Source organism: Balaenoptera ricei, chromosome 8 (assembly GCF_028023285.1).
Source record: "Balaenoptera ricei isolate mBalRic1 chromosome 8, mBalRic1.hap2, whole genome shotgun sequence".
Classification (NCBI taxonomy): domain Eukaryota; kingdom Metazoa; phylum Chordata; class Mammalia; order Artiodactyla; family Balaenopteridae; genus Balaenoptera; species Balaenoptera ricei.
Window position 1 is genome coordinate 82,020,576 of NC_082646.1, and position 15,739 is coordinate 82,036,314.

Consider the following 15,739-nt stretch of genomic DNA (forward strand, 5'->3'; position numbering starts at 1 on the left):
ATAGGCTCTTTATATTGATTCGTCTACTAATCAATAGTCTACTAGATACTCATGCAGAAAACTCTACTAATTGTATGGCTGTGAGGCATTAACCAGAAAATCAGTAACTTACCCTAGGCAGGGAAATTTAAAATGTCCCACACTTATGGCCCTTCTATTAATTGTAGAACCTGTTTAGTGAGGTTTCTATTTCTAACTCATGTACAGTGATGTTGCAATACCATGTGGGGAAAGCGCATTATGCTTGCAGATGTTGCTGAAAACAAATCTAGGGAATGGAGGATTCTTTAGTAGTTCTTGGGTGTTGTACAAATTGGCTATGGCAGAGAGGTTGCTCTGATATACTCTCATTTCAGCTGGGTCTCCTTTTGAGAAAGCTTTAAATTTTTATCTCTTCTGATGAAAACAATACTTGGAATTCTTTTTTGGACTCCATATTCAGACATACTTAACTTCATTTGTGTTTGGAATTGACCTCTTGCCCCTGTTGCCCCTCTCATTAGCCACTCCCCCACCTTGAAGTACAGTGAAGTAGTTTTTAAAACTTTTTAAATAATAATTATTTTTCCAAATAAAATTGAACATGATTGCTCAATATATATATTTAAAAAAGAAGGGCCTTCTCTGGTGAGGGACTCTCTTTCTTCCAATGTCTTTAGTGAAATTCCATAGAGCATAATTTGAAAACCTCTAGAATAATGCAAAGAACACTCCCCCAGGAGTTAGTCACAATCACTGAATTCTATTCAGTAATTCAGTTCAATTTAACAAACTTTTATTGAGCATTTTCAGTGTGCCAAGTACTAAAAATGCTAAGGAAAAAAGGGCCTCAAGAAACTTACCTTCAAGTGTGGGGAAAAGCAGGTACAGAAAAAAGTGTAATAAACTGTTGTAGATGCTTTGGCAGATTTCTGGACAAGGTCAGTGATGTATGTCAGTGACTCTGGGCCTTGTTGTCTGTGAATTTAAAATAACTTGGAACAAACTACATACAGAATCTTACCTCTCTTACATGCTTGACCCTATGATTCTGTTACTCTGTGCCATTGACTTTAGATCACAGAGGGAAGCCACTGGAAATGGACATGAGAAATGGAAGTACAAGGGATGGATGCAGCATGTGCATCTTTGAAATTTTTGTAACGTTGAGAAAAGTATGTCATTATAGTCAGAGAGGTAGGAGTGAAAAAATAAATACAATGCATAGTTGCTAAGGAGCAGAATTATGGGGTATCATCTTCAGATTTTCCAAAATACTCTCTACCTCCATTGATGCACATGAAGCCCTGCTTTCCCCTGACAACAAAGTTCCTTTTTCCACTGAAGGCCTCTTATCTCCAGCTTCATCTCCAACCCAGTTTCACAAGATCAAGATCATGCTATTGTAACAAAAATCTCTGCTTATGTATTCCAATAAAAAGAATCACTCTTGGACTTCCCTGGTGGCGCAGTGGTTAATAATCCACCTGACAATGCAGGGGACATGGTTTCGAGCCCTGGTCTGGGAAGATCCCACATGCCATGGAGCAGCTAAGCCCATGTGCCACAAATACTGAGCCTGAGTTCTAGAGCCCACGAGCCACAACTACTGAGCCCGTGTGCCACAACTACTGAAGCCCACGCTCTAGCGCCTGTGCTCCACAACAAGAGAAGCCACTGCAATGAGAAGCACGTGCACTGCAACGAAGAATAGCCCCCGCTCACCACAACTAGAGAAAGCCCGCATGCAGCAACGAAGACCCCATGCAGCCAAAAATAAATTTATAAAAAAAAAATCACTCTCCATCAGGAGTGCATGCTGATAGCAGTTACACAGATAGGGAGAAGAGGGTAAGGGAAAAAATATTCCAGCTGTATAAATTTAATACAAATGTAGTTAATTTTAATTATTTAATAATAGGATGTGAATGCATCAATACAAGAAGAAAGGCAATGATGACAGAGTGGGATATGGTCAGGTAAAGAATTGTAATAATAATAATAATATTATTATTTATAGCCACAGTCTTCCTGGAGTTTTGGAAAAGGAGAAGAAGTACACTGACCTATACTTGGGACCTTATTGAATGGGAAGAAGAGGAGGTAAGATGTTAAGAAACCAGGAGATAAGGAAACTGGAATAACATATGGTACAGAAAATCATTCACTGTCCTTAATGTCCAAGCAGGAAGCAGCTAAACACCATTCAATTTTTACTTGACTTTTTTTACTAACAAGATTCTTATTTTATGAAGACAGTAAAGATCAATGATGAAATGTGTAATTTTTTCGAAGCACTTCTATGATGTTTCCTTAAATTGCATTAGTGGAAAACCGTGCTAATTAAAATATAGTTTAGGGTTAAATAAACCCTAAAATAACTTTCATCTAATTTTTTACAATTTGCTTCTTTGCCAAGACTTGATATAAAAGTAGGCCAAATTCCAGAAATTTATTAAATATTGGATTTTTAAAAAATTTATGACAGATATTTAGTTAACTTTAGTTTTTCTCATAGGAAACACTTCGTCCCCAGTTTGAAGCAAAGTATTACAAGATGGAGAGAGTGAATCCCATCAGTGGAAAACCTGAGCCGCATCAGCCTTCCTCAGACAAAGTCACTCGTCTTCTTGTTTCTATCTCAGGAATATTCTTCATGGTAAAGTATAACCATAAATCTCAGAATGTGGGATTCCAGGTTTAGAAAGACGTTGTAGGATACCAACTCATTTTGTGACCCTGAGGATGTAAGAAACTGTATCCTGTTCAGTACCTTGGTAGTACATACATACTATTAAACAAAATAAAAATCACAGCAGGTCACAGAATAATTACAAAGGGACTTTGTGCATATCCCTAAATAAAGCACTCTTTGGGAGAAACAAAGATCATCTAAGATAAAATGGAAATTATATGGTCATCCTAAAATTAGACATTTTGTTTTAAAACCAAACATTCACGTGAAAGTGGAGATTTGAACAGCATATCCCACTGAAACAACTGAATCTTATACCATTTATTTTGACTCTAATGAAACTTAGTTCCTTAAAGGAAATTTTAAATTTACTTATGCTTTCTTGGAAAAGTAAATTTTTTAGCTTTTGGGGTCAGTGTATTGGATATATGGTGTTGCTTTTGTTTTGTTAATGATGCACAATGTGGATGTCTCCTCTGGTCTCCCATATTATAGATTTCTCTGGTGATCACTGCAGTGTTTGCAGTCGTGGTGTATCGCCTGATTGTCATGGAACAGTTTGCATCATTCAAGTGGAATTTCATCAAACAACACTGGCAGTTTGCAACTTCTGCTGCTGCAGTCTGTATCAATTTTGTGATCATTATGGCACTGAATCTTGTAAGTGTTTACAAATTTTTCAATAGGTGTACAAGGAGTGGGTAAAGGACAGGACTGTGTTTCCTTTATACTTGGATTGGATTTACAGGAAGCCAAAATAAGACCTAGTATCATTTCTGGCAAAGACAATTTGGCTTAACAGAAAATATTTCATTTATGTGGTTTACATGATGGATTTTTAAAAAATTAAAGTCAACGATAGTTGTATTGTCTTCCTTGCTCTTTGGGTTTAGAGTTTTGTTTAGCGACAACTTCCACTTATCGAGTATCTAGTGTGTGCTAGAAATGGTGCTATGCTCTTTTCATCAGATAAGGGATTGTTTGGATTAGAAAGCCATTCCAACAAACTCAACCTCAGAGGAGAATTTATTGGAAAGGTATAGGAAATTCTGTTTGAAAGTGTAGCCTTGTTATCTCCAAGACCTCATGTGAAATGGAAAACAGTCAGACAACTACTCCATTTTTATTCCTCTGGGACTAAGTTTTTTTTTCCTTCCTTCCTTCCCTCCCTCCCTCTTCCTCTGTTTTTCTCTCCCTCTCTCTATCTTCTTTCCCTCTCTCTTTCTCTTTTCCTTTCTTTCTACCTCTTTTTCCAATGATTCTATTTGCATATCTGCTCCATTCTATCAGGAAGAGACTATCTGCCTACCCATGGCCTCCCTTTCAGAGTCTGGTATACTGTTGCATTGCTATGCTTTTGTTATTTTCATTGGCTCTAAATTCATGACCATGTTAGTCAATTTCTGTAGTTTATTTAACTTAGATCGTCCAGTGTTTCAATGTGCTAGTTTCTCAGAGAGAGCATCTGATTGGTTCAACTTCACATATACCAAGTGACTTATGAACCAAATGTCTATGGCTGAGAGGACAATATTATGCTTAGGTCTACCTCTTCAGCAAGATCTGTGGATGGGGCCCCATTTTCTCTGAAGACAGGAGGCACTTATTGGCACATTTAGAATAATATCTTTCCTTTAATTCTTCCAACAACACCACAAGGTCAATATTTTCTCCATTATGTAAATGAGGAAGCTGAAATTCAGAGAGCTTAAATAACTTGTCCCAGAGTATGCATATAGTAAGTGTTAGTGCTTATATATTTACATGATGAGATAATTCATATAGAGGGCTGACCAATGCACAAACAATGATGTTGATAACATAAACAGGTAATATGCATTTGGTTCCAAACGTGGATTGATACTGATGTTACATGGTTAGTCGGGAGGGGACCGGAACCATTTGTTATTTAACTTTAAAATTATCAGAGATGTTCTTAAGAGAAAATAAATAGTCACTGTAGTCACTGAGAAATGGGTAAATATTAATGCAAGGACAATAGTTAATATTTTCTACTGGGGTCTCCTTTCTTCAGGTTTAGGTTAATTTGCAGAAGAAGAATGTTGTTTACTGTATCTCCAAATAAGCCATACAGTATTTTAATTTATGCTTTTGACTCATAAAGTGAACAATAAACATTGAAAAAAGACAGTGCTAGGATTGAGAGGCTTGTGTGGTAGCCTATATAAGGAAGTATATGTTGTGCATTGCACAAAGTCACCGCATTGAAGGAGGAACCATTCACAGTAAGGACACTGTAGATTCTTATATTTATGGTTTTTATATTAACTATTCTGGCAGATAGGGAAAGAAATTTTTTCTAACAAAACCAGTGTATTGTGGCAGTTTTCCAGTGGACAGAGGTTATTGTGGTTGATCTCATTATCTAAGGAAAAGGAAGCTAAGTGGTTAATGTATTTATTTCTAGGTAATATTAGCAATCAGCTAGTCTGATTTTAAATTGATCCAATTTCTTATCCTTAGTAGGTTGGTTGAATTTTAAATTTTAATATTATTTAAGTATATGGCATACAGTTACAGAAGAAGGATATACAATTTCACTTGATTTCCATTGGAACACACCTGCATTTTGAAGAGTGACAATAAAGTGTTAATAGTGGTTGTATCTCAGGATAATATTTGATTTAATATATATTTTTTCTGTTCATTCAAATATTTATCTCTATATGTAGGTTTTGATTTATAATCAGAAAAAAATAGCCTTTACTTTTAAAACATTCTACCATGATGTAAAATTTGGAACAAATTAGAATTGGAATGTACTTTATTTTTACTTTATATATGAGTTACCCATAAAACCCCAGCCACCTAGGTAGCAACTTTGGGTCATTTTTTAAATTTCGTCTTTCACCAGGTAAGGAGCAGGCTTATCAATGGCTAACATCCCAGGACACACACTCACACTCTCTTTCTCTCTCTCTCTCTCTCCCCATCTGTTCCTTCTGTTCTCATTTATGCTCTCTGCCTCTCCCCTGCCCCTCTGAACACTGCCCAGGCTTTCATCAGTTTGAAGCATCAGTTCCTCAACTTAGTGTCCTGATAAAAGTCCATTACTTTCTATCAGGCTGGCTGAAGTTTTCACTGATGTACCAGACTCCAGTTTTATATTATTTCAGGTGCTTCTCAATTCCCAGTCCCTTGAACTCTGATTCTACTCCCCCTCCAATTTCTATCCTCGGTGATCACCCCTTCCCTAGAATCACAACTGACCCTCCAACATACATTCCTCTCTCTTATAGGTTCAGATACAACTTCTTCTCACTAAGTTTATATTTTTGATGAGGCTTAATGTATTCTTTCTTCCAAAGTACTTGCATTTACAGACAACAAAGACCTCTGTAGACAGGTAAGGATAGTACTATTTTTATCATAGAAACCATCCTTTGAGATCCTTAAAATTCCACTAGCTCTACTTAATTAAATACAAAAGCCCATGTAAGTGCCTAGTGCTATGAAATAAGCATCCATAGGTCCCAGGAGAAAACAGAGCTGACTTTTCTCTTTCTAAATGTTTATTTCTACTTGTTGAGCATTTTGGCTTTCAGATTCAGGGATTGTTAGAAGTGCAAAAGACCATACAACTTCTCCTTTGCCCTTGCAACTAACTCAGGAGAAGATTTTAAAATGGATTTAGCATAAAAGAAGTGAATTACACAGCCAACTCAACAAATGTGAAAGGAATGTTATGTTTCTCAGATTCAATCAGTGTAAAAAAAATAATGCCCTTTTGAATTTATGCATTTCCTTCCCACCCAGGATGTTAAGGCACTCCACAGATTATTAAACAGCCCTTCTGACTCACCTGAACACACAGGATCAATTTAAGAGCTTAATCAAATAAGGATAGATTAACATCATTAATATCAAAATATCAGACTCTTTAAAAAATTATACCACCAAAAAGATTCACCTAGAATACCAAAGGCTATCTTTTGTTATTTGCAGAACAACTCTAAATATACAGCTCATACAAATGTACTTTTCAAATGTACTCATACAAATGTTTCTTAATAGCTTGACTTTGTGATCCCTGTGCTACCATATTCCCCAAACGAGGGATTTGGACTCAGTTAAAATATTCTATTAATCTAATATGCTTTTCAGCTATAAGCCATATACATGAAACTATGAAATAAGTGCATGGAAAAATAGTTTAAATCAGCCAAATAATTTTTTAAAACTGAACTTTTGGGCTTCCCGGGTGGCACAGTGGTTGAGAATCTGCCTGCCAATGCAGGGGACACGGGTTGGAGCCCTGGTCTGAGAAGATCCCACATGCCGCGGAGCAGCTGGGCCCGTGAGCCACAACTACTGAGCCTGCGCGTCTGGAGCCTGTGCTCCGCAACAAGAGAGGCCGAGATAGTGAGAGGCCCGCGCACGGCGATGAAGAGTGGCCCCCGCTTGCCACAACTGGAGAAAGCCCTCGCACAGAAACGAAGACCCAACACAGCCTAAATAAATAAATAAAACAAACAAATACTTTAAAAAAACAAACAACTTTTCATGTTTAATGTACACAGCCAGAAACCTTGGCATTCTTCATGCATTACTTTTGTCTCCTTCATCGTATCAGTGACTGTTGTGAACTGTGCCTCCGTAACATCTCTCTTATCCATTCCCTGCTCCCCATCCTCACTGCTGCTTCCTTAGTTCAGCTGTTTGTCATTTCTAGCTCAGGCTATTGTCACAGCCTTCTAACTGGTTAGTCTTCCTGTCTCTATTCTCCACTCTTCCCATCTCCCTTTCACACCACGGCTGCAAGGGTCTTTCAAAATTACAAATTTGATCATTTTATTTCGTACTCAGATCTGTATAACAGGTTCCCATTGCCTCTGACATCAGTGGCACGGGAGGGTCTCCATTATTTAAAGCCAGTCTCCCCTTCTCCCCTTGTCGGAGTTTGTGTCTTGCCCCCTCCCTGTCGCACCCTGCAATCCAGCCTATAGAAGCACTTGTGCTTGCTCCCTGGCATTCTGCTATTTCACACCCATCTCCTGGTTCACAGTGCTTCCTCTATTGACCTTTTTTTCGTTTTGTCTCCTTGAAGAATATCTCTTCATCTTTGAAAATTTCAGTTAAGGATCACTTCTTTCATAAAATTTTTTCTCAATCCCATATGTGGAATTAAAGAATCTCTTTGTGTCTGTTCTTCTCACAGGTGCTTGGACAGGTCTATTCTCCCTCCTTATCAGATTCTCCTGATAGCATTAAACAATCTCTTTTGTGAATACTCTTCTGCTACAGTGTTTGGGATATGCCTATTCTCCTGCTATCAGGTTATAAATTCCTCATGAGCAGGGGCTGTAGCTTCCTCATGTTTATATCTCCAGGTCTTTGCCTAATGCCTAAAAGACATTTAGAATATATTCTTTCAATACATTTTAAATATTTTATTCTCCAAATATCCTAGCATTTTGAATATTCTATGTGCTCAGTCATTTTTGTTACTGGAATTATATTTTCAGTGTCTTTCAAGCTTTCTGCCCTTGTTAATTTCATTCAAACTAATAATCAAAGGACATATATTCTCTAAGCTTTTAAACAGGTGGATTGTGGCATTCCTACAAATATTTAATTTGGGAGAGAAATATAGATCAAGATAATAAAAATTTGATGACAGGCCCATTTTACAGATCATAAAAGTAACTTAAAGGATTGTTTCCTACTCTTATATTCATCAAATCACCTGAAACACTTTTGAAAAACTACAGATTCCTGAGTCTCATTCAGAATCTTCTTTGTAGGACTATAAGTCTGTATTTAAAACAAAAAATTTCCCATAATGTGCTCCAAGTGGTTCTGATCCAGTTAGACCCCAAAATAGTATTATGAAATCAGTGATTTAAGGAGCTAAGGTGATTTTGATACACAGCCAAGATCAGAAATCACATCTTCCAAAGATAAATTGCAAATAATTTACCAATAACTAAAACTTCAAGTTACTATCTTTAACATCTTTTACCAGCCATATAGCTAAAACACTACAAAGCCAGAATTTGAAACAGGAGTTGCTCTGTACAAATCCCATCCTTTTTATTCTTTATTTTGCTGCCCCTCAAAATATAATGCTACCTACCGGAGGTGCCATAGTAGCATGGTTAACCATCATTAGGAAATACTTCCAAAGAGATTTTAATAAAAATTTAAAATGTGCAGTTACTTAAAAAGTGTATATTCTTGTTGCTTGACAATCAAACCTCAATTAATTTAAGAATTATTTTAAGAACGAAAGTTCTCTGGTCTCATGATTAACATGTAATTTTTAAGAAAAAATAGAAACATCACAGCAGAAGTACTCTTGTACTTCTGGGATTAAGCCAATTAAACCATTTCAGCATTGTCAATAAAAGGATAAACTGCTTTTGGTATTCCTCCTCTCATTTTAAAGTCCATGTACCATGCATAGAGCACACGATACCAAAAGGAAGGAAAAAAAAAAAGAAAGCCCTGAATACACTTGGCTATTGTGTATTCATGCTGGACTCTTCCACATTATTGATCCACTTCCATCTCTAACGTCCAGAGAATACATTCCTATGTTTCCTTCATGGGCCTGATCCCCAAAGACCTCAAAATGTACCTGACTTTCCTCAACACCTGATTCCCACTGGTAATTACAAGGCAAATAGTTTATTATGGAATAGGGTGGTTCAAAGTGTTAGACCACATATCTTAACCTTGAAAGGAAGCAATGGCAAATGACTCATTTAATAAGAAGGTTAGCTTTTTTTTTTTTTAATGTATTTGTTTAGTTTTTTCATGTGTATGTCCACAATTTCTAGAAATTCAAAAAGGAGGATTCCTGGAAAAGTGCAGACTCTTTTTGACTCTGCAAAAGTCTGTTTGGAGCTCCTTTTTACAAAGAAGGTTAGATTGTGAGACTCTGACTCAGAGATAAAGAGCATTAAAATACGTGTACAACTCCTTAATTTGCCCCTTCACAACAACCTTGCTGTTTTTTCTCTGCCTTTGCCATTTTTTTCCCACAACTGATTTCTGCATTGCACCCCATAACAAAGCATTAATAGGGAGATGACTTCTCAGCTCAGGATGAATTCTAAACTCCTCACCATAGCCCATGAGGCCCTGAAAAGGTGTTTCCCTCTGAGATCTCTCTGACTCATCTCTTACTACCTTTACTGCCTCCACCCTTGTCCCTCTACCTTCCTTGTCCTTCATGAAGCACACCAAGCCCATGGCAGGCTCAGGCATTTGCACTTACAATTTCCGTGTCCCCCAGATACTGAACTGCATCCCTGCTGGGTTCCCTCACTCCATGCAACTCTCTGCTCAAATGCCACCTTCTTGGAGAGGCTTCCCTGACCACCCTCTAAATAGCACACTGTGCCACCACTACGCTCTACCCCTCAGCCTGCTTCATCTTTCCTCTTAGTACTTTGCGTCTCCTGGCCAATTACATATTTCTTTGTCATCTGTCTCTGAGCACTGGAGTTTAAATTCCATGAAAGTAGAGATTATGTTTGGTTCACTGTTATTTGGTTCCCTGAATAGTACCTGACTCATTAGAAATTCCTAATAAATATTTTTAACCCAATATATATGACCACAGAATATCAGCTTACTGAATGCACTAGTGAATAATTTTTAAAAGCATAGGTTCCTCAATATGGTATTTTATATACTTTTAAAATTTTATTTTATTTATAAATGTGTTTTACACACACACATATATTGCATATATATATATATAATGATGTATATTTATGTAGTGTATACATATACTACATGTATATAATGTAGTAACCAGAACAATTGACCCTGAATCCCCTTATTCTCTCCTCCCCCAAGTACATATCCATTCTACCACACACACACACACACACACACACAACTTGCTGTGTCAATGTGATTGCTGACACCATTCAGTTGGTTATATTTGAATTGTGGTTTCTTCCTACACTTTGTGGGTGAGTAAACATGTCACTCTGCATGGACTGATTTTGTAGCTCATCATCCTGATGATGCCAATGGGCATTTGGGCCTTGGGTGATGCAGGCTGTCCACTACCCCAGAGAGCTTTCCAAGAGCAATATATCCAGGGGTGGCACATAACATTTCTCCAAAGGTTATTAGGTTATTGTAATCCCTTGGGGCATCAGCTGCAGATATTATCATCCCAGGCTTACAGACAGGTCTATGTGCTAAGTATTAAGACAAAATCTGAAATGGTTATGTGACAAGGCACAGCATAGGTGGTACAAGAGGGCCATGATACCAAATCCCGACTTTGCTACTTGCTTAGAAGTATTATCTCAGGTTAGGTACTTAACATTCTAAACCTTAGTTTCCTGTTCTGTAAAATGGGAATCATAATACCTATTTGATAATATTGTTCTAAGGACAAATATAAATAATAGTATATATAAAACACTGTTTGGCACCAGCCAAATACTCTAAATGGCAGTTATTTAAATAAAATTTTCTCAAAAAAAAAATTTTTTTCTCTCAGTCCCCATGAGGGCACTTAATTCAGTGCCTGAGGCACAGGAGCTACTCAAGTACTATTTGCTGATTGATAAGGCTATCTTACCATACTCTCTGGAGACCCTTCTCTAATCATCTTAGTTGATAAATGGGGCATGGAAAAGAACAAAGTCAAGATAACTTTGGTGAATGAATTCAAGCTAATCGGGTCCTAAAATTTGAAAATGATTACTTGAGTGTACAGTTAAAAAAAAAAAAAAAAACTGCACCAGGGGTAGAATGAGACTATTGTACTCAATATAATCTTTTTGTCTCAAGATAACACTTTAAATCTTAGGAAGAGATGGATTGAATCATGGTCAAGATGAATAATCATAATAGTTCTATTGAAAGAACAGTCAGGGAAGGTGAACAACTTTTAAAGTGTCCAGACACCTTTTTGATTTTGCATGCCAATAGGCAGGGATATTGGAATTTATAATCTAAAGAATAATTTGTTGAATTGTGGGGTTATATAGTCATATTTACATGCACACACACATCACCCTTCTGTCCATAGTAAATATACATTTCCAACTATATTTACTTGGAATATTGTGAAATATGTTTTCTTTCCTTGAGTCTGTATGAGTGGTACACAGAGTACGGTGGGGCAAGGAGAAGGTGGCAGAATATAAAAAATGTTATAAAAGTCTATTGTACGTGTGACTTACAGATTCAACAGATTTGACTAGTGAATCTTGTTTTAAATAACCACCAAACCAGCTTTGTTCTTTAGGAATGCAACTTTGCCCACTGTCTTTGTCATAATTTGGAAAATTCTTTATCAATAGTAAAGAAGACATACTTGCACTTAACCTTCTAGTGTAGTAAAAAGCACATATAATTTGATTATCAAATCCCAGGTCAGCCATTGACTAGTTGAATGTCTTTGGGGTTTTTAAAATCTCATTTCTTTGATTTATAAAGTGGAAATAAAGATAGCTAACAGAAAAGACATTATTGCAGAAATCAAGTGTGTCTGTATATATACATATATTTACAACACATTTTTATTGCATGCATTTTGTGTGTATGTGTATATATAAAGCCCTGTAGAGTAAGATTTAAAACTTGCTTCTGCTTAATTAAAAATGTAGCCACTATGTAGAATGTGCTTTAGATGTTTCTTGAATAGTGTAAATAACAGCCTTTTCTAAAAGAACATTAACTATTTGTTTTCTTTTATTACAGGCTTATGAAAAAATTGCTTACCTTCTCACTAATTTAGGTAAGTCCATTTTTCTTCACTCTTTAGTAACATGGGCATATTATTCTGCAGTTGCTTTACACACTTTAGCATTTTTTATATGTTTTTTATATCAACTTTAGTTATATAATTGTCAATAAAAGTGAAAGAAGGGGCGTAGGAAGTTGGACTACATCACATAACTATAGAGAGGCAATGTATATAGTTACAAAATCTTACTAGAAATTAGCAAACCTTGTTCTCCCTACTTGGAATTGCTTTTTTCCACTACCTTTTCAGTTCTTTGTGATTTTCCCCCCCAATATTTATTTTTTTCAAAGTGTCATATTACATGTACACAATTTAAAAGGCAAAAGATTATTAAAAGATTTATAATAAACACCAGTCCTTTGCCACATTACCCATTCTTATTTTCCGTACCCCTGAGGGACAGCTTTTTAGCATTTTAGCAATTCATTTCTTCTGTTATTTTCTACCCTATTTCTAAACTGCATGCCATTCTTGGGTTTTCCAGCTTTGGGAAGTGATTGCCTTCCCATCATAAAGACAAGAACTTAAGTCTTTATTCCCTGCAGTGTCCTGTCCCCGCCCACTTTCCCATCCATTACCGGCTAAAAACAGACTTAATTCCCCTCCTTCCAAAGTAGTTATACCAGCAGTTTTAGCCAAATGAATAATTAGTGTTCAGATCATTGTGTCTAGAGAACTATGTTCACATCTAAGGCATGGTGTGTACTGTGATCCTTCCTTTCTTACACAACCTTTATCTTTTCATGAAGCTAATAATAGCACTTTTTTTGCTTAATTGTCTACACATACTTTCCTTAATTTATCCCAAACTTCCTGCCATAACTCTAAATTCTCTCTCAATACATTCAAAAACATCAAGTATTGTACTCATTTTATTTTCTTCTTAGAATTATCCTCCCTGAACCACTGTCTACTCCAATCTCAATAGGTTACCCTCTGGGCTTGTGCTCAGCTGCATCTACACTTGCCTTCACCAGCACTGTGGGAATTCCTTTCACCTTTTTCTTCTCAGTTGGACATTACTTTTTGGACCCTATGTTTCTTCTGTCTTAACTTAATTCCTTATTTTGCTACCTGGAAAGTAAATTTCTCAAAACCTTCCATGTCAGAAAATGTCTTTTTTTCTATCCTCGAACTTAATTTTTGGTCCCCCAGTTTGGGGTACAAAATTTTTATTGCAGATTTGTTTGAGCAATGATCTTTTATTGTTTGAGAACTCACCAGAGCCAAGGCACTGGGCTAAGCTAAACACTTCTCCTTCATTATTTTGTTGTATTGTCATCACAACTCTATGACAGTATGATCCCTAGTTTATGGATAAGAAAACCAAGATAATTAAGTTAAATAAGTAGAATTTAAACTCAGAAGTGGCAGACTCCATTGACTATGGTGGAGGAACTGTATGACTTTATTATGATATATCACTTTCGTTATAATATATTTACAAATACAAGTAACAAGAGAAGGAACAGTATATAGAGGGAAGAACTAGTCCCTGGTTCATCCTCTGGATGACATGATCACTTGGAAATTACATGACTCTGAGCAAGTTTTCCCCGCTCTCCATTCCATTCTTCCTCCTCCTCCTCTTTCCTCTGTTCTTCCTCCTTTTTCTTTTTTTTTTTTTGAGACTCAGTTTCTTCACTGGTAAAATGAGAATGATAATACTTCCTGTTTCACCATTGTAAGTTGGCTGCCTGACACATGACAAGTGCTCCATAAATGGGAATGATCTTTTTCATCATTTTCATTGTTCCTTAAACCCACTGAGCTACAATTTCTTCAGTTGGGTAACAAAGCACTTGAACTAGATTGTCTCAAAGATTTCTTCCAGCTCTGATTCCTTATATTTATTAACTTTTAAAGTACTTTATACCCAAGATAGAAGCAAATCTAAGCAAGTGATTTGGGGACCATAATTGATAGTAGGAAACAGAGCAGTTATCTGTGCTAAGTTCCAGGTGTATTCACTTCATATTTGATTTTTCATCTGTAACTCATACCATAATGCCTGTGGATTCATAATTGTTGATTAATAATGAATGAATTGTATTGATTTAAATTAATAAAATATTGATATTTTATTTAAAGGAATATAATATCATTGCATGTATATACCTATACATATATACATATATATATAATATATATTACATTATATTCTATATAACTTTTGGCTTGCAAATTTATGCTTCAAATTAGAAATTAGGTTTAACTTTCTAGAAGAGGACAAACACTGTTTTATTTAAAATATTTTTTTAAACTTTGTTTCTTGATTTCATTTTTTGTCCAAATATTTTATTTTCAAAAACCACACACACAAAAAAATCAAAGCTTCAATTCTATCACATTAAGGTTTTTTTAGAGAGGAAATATATAACATTTGATTCCAAGAGATAATTTTTTCAGCCTAGTTTTATAGTTGTTGAGAATTAGATCAGAATGGTTGTCAGTTGTTCCAAATAATAAAGTAACTATAATAATGAACTGTGATTTATCTGTAATATTAATTATCTATAAAAATAAACCTGGATTCCAAGAAACAAATTAGGTCAACTGGTAAAGAGTTTTTATTTTGTTAGAGGTCAATTCAGCAATAAGAGCATCTATATCAAGAAAATAGTAACAATAAAATCATATGTCACCATATTAACATTAGGCAAACAAGAATTTAATGTCTATTTGAGAGAGACAGAGAAACACTTCATAGTGATAAACAATCTACCAGGTCAATATAATAGTCATGATTTCTATACACATTTTCACAAACCTTCAAAACATAGAAGGCAAAAAATGATAGAAATACAAAAATAAATTGATAAATCCACACTCAAAATATAAGCCAGGATATAGAGTATTTGAATATCATAACTAGCAAGCTTCTTTTAAAATATATATAAATTGTATGCTCAAAAGAAATATTATTTTCAGACACTTGATACATTGACAAAACTTATCCATGTAATTTGACCACAATGAAATTGCAACTTTTTTGCCCCAAAGCAGAAATCACACAGGACACATTTGTGGATCACACTGCAATAAAATGAGAAATGGAGAACCAAAAGCAATCTTACTCACAGGATTTTTTTAAAAATCCACATTCTCATTTCTAAATAAGTTTTATGCTTAATTTACAAACTATTTAGAAGGAAACAACAATGAAAACACAACCTATCAAAACCCATGGGGAAATGTCAGCCTCTCCTGACTGCTCTCACTGGTGCCCACCAACCAGTCACTCTTTTGGGTGCCCCACAGACCCCCTTCTATTTCTGGCACCTACCTGCTTTGGGCTTGGAGTTCCCCAAGACCTGTTG

The 15,739-nt window shown here is 35.9% G+C and overlaps 1 protein-coding gene across 1 annotated transcript in view; it reads left to right on the forward strand.

Moving 5' to 3' along the window:
* ANO3 (anoctamin 3) overlaps positions 1 to 15,739 on the forward strand; it is a 425,544-nt gene that overhangs the window by 381,975 nt on the left and 27,830 nt on the right. The window contains exons 15-18 of the mRNA XM_059931289.1: positions 2,000 to 2,082; positions 2,498 to 2,638; positions 3,170 to 3,334; positions 12,374 to 12,410. Coding sequence (XP_059787272.1) covers positions 2,000 to 2,082; positions 2,498 to 2,638; positions 3,170 to 3,334; positions 12,374 to 12,410 — 426 coding nt within the window. The remainder of the gene's footprint in view (positions 1 to 1,999; positions 2,083 to 2,497; positions 2,639 to 3,169; positions 3,335 to 12,373; positions 12,411 to 15,739) is intronic.